We start from the raw sequence: 9,713 nt of genomic DNA on the forward strand, positions 1-9,713 counted from the left end.
TGGAGGGATGGAGGGATGGAGGGATGGAGGGAGGGAGGGAGGGAGGGAGGGAGAGAGGGAGAGAGGGAGAGAGGGAGAGAGGGAGAGAGGGAGAGAGGGAGAGAGGGAGAGAGGGAGAGAGGGAGAGAGGGAGAGAGGGAGAGAGAGCTCAGAGATCCAGAGTGGGTACATGATGGTGTCCTTCATTTAGATGGGGAAGGTGTCACTATCCTATGGATACTAGACTACGGAAAGATTTAGAGGGCTTTAGGGGCCTCTGCTAGTGTCGCTGAGGTAGGTAGGCCTGACTCTGCCTCCTCAGGACACTAGGCAACATTGTTGCTGTAACTGGAGGATGCTATTGACATCTAGTGAGCAGAGACCGGGCCTGCCGCTCCGCATCCTACAGGTTGATCCAACTGATCCACAGAGCCAAGGGCACTAAGTTGGAGAGCCTGCTGCGCTCAGATTCTGATCTTGGAAAGATGTAGTCACTGAAGACCTTGGTGAGGATTCATGGAATCAGGTCCCGCCTAACTTCACAACCCTTTGGGACAGAACTTGTTCTGGAGTATGTGTGTGTGTGTAATTATACACTTATGAACATGCGTTTATGGATGGAGGAAGAGGGGGAAGAGGAGAGTCTCTAAGTCTTAAGAGCTACTCTATGGAGACGGGACCCATGAGACAGAGTGCCGTAAAGGAACTTGTTCCTTAGAACATAGCTGTAATGGATGTCCCTGCTCAGCTCCTATGACTAGGAAATTAGTATTTGCTTTGCCCCGGTGTCTCGCAGTACCCCAGTCTGTATCCAGCCAACGTTCAAGATTCAGGTCACTGAAAGATTCCTCCCTGAGGAATAACTCTTATGGTACCAGAAGGCACTGGGCAAGCTTCCAAAGGAGGGAGGCGGCCAGCGGTCAAACCCAGCTGTGACACCTCTAAACCACAGCAATGATCATCGGGGCATTATAGCAAGGCTGCAGTAGTGGCACACGTACCTTGGCAGCAACCAACAGCTCTCTAATTAGACTTAAGATCTGCTCAACAGGAGGCCATGCCTGGTGCTAGGAACCTGGCTAAGTACACAGGGCTAGCAAAGTCATGGTTGCTTGTTGGAGAAGAACCCACAACCAATTTATTAGGTCGGCATCACCTCTAGCAACGGTCTATGAACGTCAATCCTGACGACCACAGAGAAGTGTAGTCCTCACCCCTCATCACAGAAACACAACCAATCGAAATGCAGAGTTATGGAGCCCAGGCATGGTGGACACATCTACAAAACACCCCGGCACCTAAGGCTCGGGGATCACTGCAGAAGGGGGGGGCGGGAAGATTGTAAGGGCCAGAGGGTCGGGGAGTTTGCCGTGAGGTCATGTTTCCTGGTAACATCTGCAGCTATGCTCACTGAGTCTCTCCAATATGGCCGCCCAAATGTGAGCTGAACAAGAAGGGCTCCAGTGGACGTGCCAAACGGATGGAGGGAAGCCCGTGAGGACTCAACCCTGCACAAAGAACTACAGACAACTGAGGAAGGCTGGGAGTGGGAGAGGTGGTCCTCCCCGGGGAGGACACACCAGTTGGTGCTCCAGTGCCGAACCATAAGCCCCGATAACATAATTCAGGTAGCATTATAAGACCTGAAGGGATTATATTTAGGAACATATATTACATATATATCATATATAATAATGTAAATATATATATATTTATATATATGATATATGTGATTAATATAATTACATATATGTACATATATTTTTTCCTACTAATTGTTGAATATATGCATATTTATATATACATGCATATGTATACATATTGTATATATATACATGTATATGTATACATATTGTATACATGTATATATACACACACATATACATACATACACACACATACACACACACATATATATGTGTGTGTATATATACATACATATATATGTATGTATATATACATATATATATATATATATATATATATATGTATATATATATATAACAACAGTGAAAAAACAGAGGCCGTGACCTTGAAGGAGAGCAGGGAGGGCTCACCATATGGAAGGAAGAAAGGGAGGGAAAGGGAGAAATGACGACATTAAATTATAATCTCAAAAAAAAATTTTTTTAAATCAGGTTACATGCTTCTTTATCTAGTCAGCTCTTCGTAGCCATGGCCTTCTGCATCCATGAGTTTCCCCCAACCGGGGAGTACCAGAAACATTTCAAACATTTCCGTTTCTACTGAAAATGTAATTGTTCCCTGAACATTGCGGCATGGCAGTGGTGCCCTCGGAGTTTGTGTTGGGTCAGGAATTTGTAAAGCCCCGCAGAGATGAGTCAGGATACCCATTGCAGTGAGTGTGTGCAGGTTTGGTGCAGACACTGTCACCTGTCACTTCATGTCAGGGGTGCACGTAGTTGTGGGTTTGGGTTGTGACTAGAGTCCCGGTGGCATTAACTAACCCCTTTGATGAATAGTCACTTATGAGGATTCTCTCCAACAGGACTGTGGGATCCTCGAGAGAATACTGGGGTTTGCTTCATGTTAGTATCCTTCAAACATTTGTCACAGGGAAGGTATGTGTCCAGTGTAACCGCAGAACATGATCCTAGCCTGTAGCTGGGCGAGCTGCCTCCCCTTCCTGCCCCTGAGCTACAACGTACAAACCGTTTGTACTCTCCTCACAAACCATCCCAGCTCCACAGTCTTCTGAGAAGCCTCAGGCCACCATCTGCCTGTCAACACAGATCACTAGACACAGATGGCTTTCAAGTTCTTACATAAACCCTCGACGGCATACATCCCAGTTTGGGCAGAAATACTTGAGATCTGAATGGGACCCCGGAAGATGTCCTGAGTGGGGTTTGAACATGGGAACTCAGAGTGGTAAAATGGCCCTGTCTCTTGATAGAAGGTATCCCATTACTGGGGATAATGGTTTTGAATTTAGCTGTCAGAAAGACCTCTGAAGGGAAAAATAAGTTGGTTTGTTCAGCCTGAGAAAGGTATGATTGGCTTCTGTTGGATTTGACGTGAACGGTAAATGCCCCTCAGTGCCGAAACCTGTACAGATTCACGAAACATTTGGGTTCAGCGGTGCCCCTGAGGTTTGGAGAATGTGCAGCCGTAGGAAGGTCAAGATGGAGTGTCCTTTCGCCATGCCATGGCCTAGCTAAACAGTTTCTGTACTTTCCACAGCCCTGGATCCCTCCTTTTGTGTCCAGACTATGCCTCAGTTTCCAGAATGAGGTCCCTGGTGACCCAGCAGCACGAACTTGGGGTTCTGTATCAGCTGTGGGTGGCTGCTCCCACAGGGAGATGCTACTCCTCCCCCACTCCCCACACCTGTTTCTCAGTCACCCTGCCCTGCAGTGTCTGAAGGAGAGGGCTTGAAAGGGAAAGCTTTTGTGACTCACAGTGGGGAGAGTGTGTTCTCGGCCGCCATGATGACTGGGAAGCCAAGAGAAACAGAACTTCACACTTGGGTGGTTTTTCTCCCTTTTGTGCTACACACACACACACACACACACACACACACGCACGAGAGTTCATCCCCTGGAAATGTGCTCACACTTGCCGTGACAACCAAGACTGAAGATCACCCTGGTCTCTCAGATGGCTTTCCTAGGGTACCACTGTGGGCAACTGCAGCCATAGTCATTGGGTGGGGCTGGGATACTGGTTCTCAACCTGTGGGTCGGGACCCCTTTGACAAACCATGTGTCTCCCAAACCACTTACATTATGACTCAATATAGTAGCAGAACTGCAGTTAGTAAGTAGCAATGAGTTAGTGTTATGGCTGGGGGGGGGATCACCTCGACATGAGGAACTGTGTTAAAGGGCCGTTGCGCTAGGAAGGTTGAGAGCCAGTAGGCTAGGACAAGGATGACTTTCTTTTTAAGACCCATCTGTCAGCGTGTGTCTAAGAAGTCCGAGTGCTGGAGGTTTTATGAGCTTACTTCTGTCAGTCGCTAATGATCTGTCAACCCAATGCCATCTCCAGCACAGCCATCTGCCTCCTGCCCTGCTTTCTGCATCGGGGTTTGTGAAACCTTCCCAGCAGCTCTTACACAAAGCAAAAAAAAAAAAAAAGAATGGCAACACTATCCTGGCAGATGAGACAGAGGGGGATGCTTGTTTCATCCAAGGGGCACATAGGGCTCTTGGTTGCGTGACCTGGAGTTGGGGTAGTCATTTTGTAACCAAGAGAAGAGGTCACCGCATTCCAGAGCCATTGAATTGATACAGAAACCGCCTGCCTCCAGACTTCTTACCATGAGAGAAGCAAATTCATGTTTATGTCACCAGGGTGTTGGTTTTTTGTGCTTGTAGCCTGCAGTGGTCCGAATCAATACATGGCGGTCTCCTTTGGTTTTTCTTGATAACTTGTGGCTGTCCACAGGATTTCCGTGTGACTGATGGGACCAGACTGAGGACTAAGTCCAAGGGACCTGAACTATGCTCATGGGTACCCTCTTTTTAATGAACTAATTCATTAAAGTAATTATTTTGAGACAGTCTGGTTCTATAGCCTAGGTTGGTCTCAAATTCATGATCTCTTCAGCCAGAGCCTCCAAGTAGTTGGAATTACAAGCCTGAGCCATCCTCCAGGGCTATTCCCTTCTCTACAACCGAAAGGTTCAAGCTGGGTCAGAATTTCTGCCACCAGGGTGAACTTCTCAAAGGTGTCTTAGCTCCTAAGCAAGTGAAAATGGGCCCCAGACCTGCTGCATTCTCTGGCCTCTCCCCGAGCTGGGATCTGGCCTTGCTTGTGATGGGGCACACTCTACTGTGAGTTCTTAGACTCTTCTAGGCCTTGAGCTGGTGGTGGGTATTGCTTCAGATTGGAGGCCAGCCAGAGAAGAGAGAGAGAACCCAAGCCTATAGACCTGAGACTGTCTCAGCACCTCTGAGGCATCTATTTTACTCTACCTCATGGACCCCAATTCCACTCAACCAGGTTCACAGATTCTCACCTTGGACAGGTCCAAAGGGGGATGGACTTCAAAGGCAGAGCTCCCCCCTAGGTCTCTACAGCTTACACTACAGGAGGAAGACTTTCTATTCTGTCTTTCTCCCTCCTCCCACAGCCCCCTCCTCACACTGCCTTATTCTGGTCCTCTGTAGAGCATGCCTCTCCTTCCTCAGGAGGAAACGAGCCAGCTCCTTTCTGCCTCCTGACTGATCACAGAGAGTGTTAAGGCAGAGAGAGAGAGAGATAGAGATAGAGATAGAGATAGAGAGAGAGAGAGAGAGAGAGAGAGAGAGCGCAAAGGAGGGGGGAGAAAGAGAAAGAAACTGAGACAGAGACAAATGGGGAAAAGGAGGGAGGGAAGGAAAGTAGAAAGGAAGAAAGAAAAACACAAAATAAGCCAGTAAATTGCAATTGCTTTGTGCAGTCACCATAGGTCCCCCTTGGAGAAAGAAAAGGCTCCCTGCTATTTTTCTGGCCCAAGTCTTGCCTGGCACATGGGGGCTGCCTACCTTCCTCGCTGTGCCCCAGCATTAAATCCCGAGCGGTCATTAGATAATTTAGGGCCTTTTCAGGGTAATCAGCCATCCCGTGCGGGGGGTGTGGCATCCTTGATTGGAGGGGGATCACCTGGCTCTCACCTGCCCTTTACAATGCCACGTTTCCTGACATCTGCTGAGAGAGGAGAACCACAGTGGAGCCTGTCATCCTGCTAGCTGGGGTCCCTCAGGCGGGAGAGACTGAGGTTCTGAACCCCCTTGCCCCTCCCTCTCGGACTGCAGGCACTCTGGGTGCAGGGTGAGCTAGGGCTCTGGGCACACTCCTCATCAAGTCTGCTCAGTATCAGGAGAGCTGCCTGCCATCTCATCCCCTTTGCCCACCTGCTCAGTTCTTAGGAGAGAACTAGACCTCAGGCTCCAGAGTCCTCAGGGATAGGACCTCAACCCTCTAGTCATTAATGAGATGAAACACCACCATCCTGGTGCATTGGGTTCCATTTGAATGTAACCCCCACAATCCCATTAATTTCTGTAATCAGTGGTCTAAGGGTGGGAGCCTTTCTTGGTGAATTTCCTCTGTGGTGAGAGACACACTATGTTCCGTGTTTTTTATTGTCCTGTCACCCTCATTAACTGGTGGAGCTTGCTTTTATCGTGATGCAAAATAAAAGAATGAATGAATGAATGAATGAATGAATGAATGAATAAAACAAATCCAAACCCATCACGAAACATAAGCTGCATCAAGGAAGAGAAGCTTGGTAGGTTCTATTTTATTTTTTCCCTAAAGTAATGGGGGTGGGCAAGATGGCTCAGCAGTGTAAAAGGGGCTTGCTGCTCTAGCCTGGTGGCCTGAGTTCTGCTCCCAGAGCCCATAAACAGATGGTAGGTGAGGATTTCCTTTCCGTGAATCCTGGGAATACTCACGTACTCGGAGACCTCACCCCAGGCCATGTACACTGATAATAATAATTACAAATTTAAAAGTGATGCATGTGTTTCAAAAAAAAAATTGCTGAGTGGAGAGGAACTGATTTGCCTGAGTCACCCTTAGGGTGGGGTTGAACCCCACATGGGTTATTAGAGAATCTACCCATGTTTGTATTATGGAATTAGGAGGAGGCTTCCCCTCTAGAATATTTTCGGGATGTTTTAGGATCTGACCAAGTTAAGTCTGTTTTGTTTTTTATCCCTATCTTCGGGTTTCATGACAGCAAGGCAAAGGTCACCACCAACCTTCTAGAACATTCAGGGATGTCTGATAAGGCCCCTAAGCACAGCTAGGCACTCTTCGGAAAAAGTCAAGCTTTTTACCTTTGCGAAATACTTCAGACTGTGCGGTCACTTCCTTAAGACCCACTTCCTGTATAAGTCAGAGAACATGTTGTAGGAGTCCTGCCGGGCATGTCCTCTGTGCCTGCTCTGGTGACAATCAACTCATGCCTTGCCCTCCCTCCCATCCTGCTCTGCCAGGAAGTTTGGTTCCAGAGGGGATACACTGGGTCAGACCCACTCAGTGAAGTATTTAGAGATGACAGGAGAGGCCCAAGGCTCGATTCTGTAGAGGGATATCATCCCCAGTGGGCAGAGCAAGGAGGGGTGAACGAAGATGCATTACTATTTTAAGAGGTGCAGTCTTGGGGTCGGAGAGATGGCTCAGAGGTTAGGAGCACTCTGTATTCTTGCAGCAGACTAGGGTAACATTCCTTGTACACACACACACACACACACACACACACACACACACACACACGGTAGCTCATAACCACCCTTAATTCCAGTCCCAGGGGATCCAGCGCCCTCCACAGGTATGAGGCACGTACAGTGCACATCTAAGCTTGTGGGCAAGACTCGTAAACACAACAAAATCATAAAAAGCAAAAGGGCCTTGGAACAATTCAGGGCCGTGTATAAACTGGAGAGTTTTAAAAGTCCTCCAGGGGGCTAGAGAGATGGCTCAGTGGTTAAGAGCACTGACTGCACTTCCAGAGGTCCTGAGTTCAAATCCCACCAACCACATGGTGGCTCACAACCATCTGTAATGGGATCAGATGCATACTCTTCTGGTGTGTCTGAAGACAGCTACAGTGTATTCATATATAATAAATAAATAAATCTTTAAAAAAAAAGTCCTCCAGGAGCTTTCCCGAATCCCAGTGGGTGGAGCAGCTGGCATCCCCACTGTCCCTCTCTTGGCTAACCATGGTGGAGTAAGACTTCGAAGACGTCAAAGTTAAATGTACTTAAAACATCATCCATCCCAGTAATGACATTTGCATCTAGAAACCCTGGACCCAAGTCGGTACCAAGGACACAATCAAATGTCTCCTACCCACTTATACACAAACAAGTAGACAGCCTCCATGCTTGAGTCTCTTACTACTCTTTCTACTATTTTGGCCTATCTCGATCTCATCAGGGAAAAAGAAAGACTGGGGTGGAGAAACTTGCCTGACAGTGGCCAACAGCCAGCCTAACCTGCAACGTCATCATCCCCACCCCCAAAACGTGACACCCTTGCAACCAACCTCTCCACAGAGTCATAGGAAGGGCTTGTCTCTCCAGCCCAGTAGTTCTCTGGAAGTTCTGGGATGCTAGTCTATCGTTCATCTTCATTTCTCCCCTACTTTCCACAGTGTCTCTATCAATTTAGTCCATCAGTTTGGAATTACCGCTAATGGATAGCTCGCAGCTCTGACCCGTGTTTTCATTCTCTGTGAGAAGCCAACCATTGAGAGCAACGGGGATGTCTGGACAGGTTCATTATACCTAGGCCCTCGACCGTCCCGTGCCCCGCGCCCCGTGCCCCGTGCCCCAGGCTGGGCGGGCCTGAACCACATAATCGTTGTCCTTATTTAGCAGAGAGATGGTGACTTACCTGGGTCAGTTGATCTGAGCCGGAAAAGAGCCATAGGGCTTTCTTGCTGGGGATTCTTTGTAATTTTTTGGTGGCTGGTACTTTGGTCATCTTGGGAAAAAAAAATCTTCAGTCTTTAAGCCGGTGACTCCACTGAAAGGCTTTTTTGTTGCTTTTTCCGGAATCTTGCCTTCAACACTCACTGGTGTGAAACGGTCCAGGAAGTTCTCCCAGGCCCCCCAAATCCCAAGTCCAGAGACTGAGAAGAGGTTTTTCTCGAGGGCTTGTTGCAAAGCTCGGCATCTGGGTAAAGAAGTCTTGCTAGACAGGAGCAGGCAAACCTGAGACTGTTTACTCACACAAAATCAGTTTTATAACTTTTCCCTCCTTTAAAGGAGGAGATATGTTTCTCCTATAAGCAAAATAAAATGTAAACTGAAAAAAAAATAAAACTCTATAGATAAAAGCCCCACCCTCGACCAGCGAGACGAGGGAGTAAGGCGAGCCCCACCATGGGGCTCAGCCTTGGGGCTTAAAACTGCCAGGTAGGGCACGCTCGGTTACCTGGCAACCGTACGCTAAGGCGCGCTGTTACTTCCTCCTCGGCCGGGATTGGTGGAGCCTTGGGCCCCAAGTCTTCTGGGTTGCTGGAAACCCGGGCTCTGAGCTGATGGCTGGCCAGGGAGCCACATTGTCCAAACTTTTTTTCGGCGGTGGAGTTGAGGAGGTGTTTACATTTTTCTGCTCAGGCCGGAGGATTCCAGTCTTCTCTCTACTCGCCTATACGGTTTCCTTCTTTTCAAAGTCGGTTTCACCTGTTGCTGATAGCCAAGAGCCTTTTCTCAGGCTTTAGATTAAACCCTCACAAGTGTGCCTGTCAGCTCTGCAATTTTCAGCCTCAGGTGCCTATTGTTCTTCCCGCCTGAAAAACTCCTACAGGTCCTTCAAAGCCACATACAGATAGAGTTTTATGCACACGCCCATTTATATGTATTTACGAGTATGAGTACACGTGTGTGCGTGTGACATTTATCTGGAGCCTACAACATACGATGTGATGTTTGTCTGTCTTACAATTCAACATCTCTGAACTGCCTGACATCCCAGCCCCAAACTGATTCTAAACCCCAAGGTTTTACCCACCCACTGAGGAGAGAAACCTAACTGTGAATTTGGAACTTCCTGGTCTTTAAAACGGGATGGGGGTCGGGGGAGGCTGCAGAATTACCACTGGCAGCTAAAGATTGAAGAAATAACACATGCCGGTAGCCCAGGTACAGAGGCGCCTGTCGGTAGGTTCTGACTCTGGGAGGAATCGGGTGTTCTCCCTGCTCTGGGCTCACAGCGGAGCAGATGTTAACACTGACTAATATTTATTGATTACCTTCTCTGTGCCA

The 9,713-nt window shown here is 48.1% G+C and overlaps 1 protein-coding gene across 2 annotated transcripts in view; it reads right to left on the reverse strand.

The window, feature by feature from the left end:
• The window catches only part of Ccdc60 (coiled-coil domain containing 60), a 169,910-nt gene extending 161,069 nt beyond the window's left edge, over positions 1-8,841 (reverse strand). The window contains exon 1 of one of the 2 annotated variants that reach the window (XM_028765524.1): positions 8,338-8,841. In XM_028765524.1, coding sequence (XP_028621357.1) covers positions 8,338-8,427 — 90 coding nt within the window. In that variant the 5' untranslated portion in view covers positions 8,428-8,841. The remainder of the gene's footprint in view (positions 1-8,337) is intronic. The other variant, XM_028765523.1, reaches the window with a different exon arrangement.
• Between the last annotated feature and the right edge of the window lie 872 nt (positions 8,842-9,713).

The sequence above is a fragment of the Grammomys surdaster genome, unplaced genomic scaffold (genome assembly GCF_004785775.1).
Source record: "Grammomys surdaster isolate TR1022 unplaced genomic scaffold, NIH_TR_1.0 164, whole genome shotgun sequence".
In the NCBI taxonomy this organism is placed as follows: domain Eukaryota; kingdom Metazoa; phylum Chordata; class Mammalia; order Rodentia; family Muridae; genus Grammomys; species Grammomys surdaster.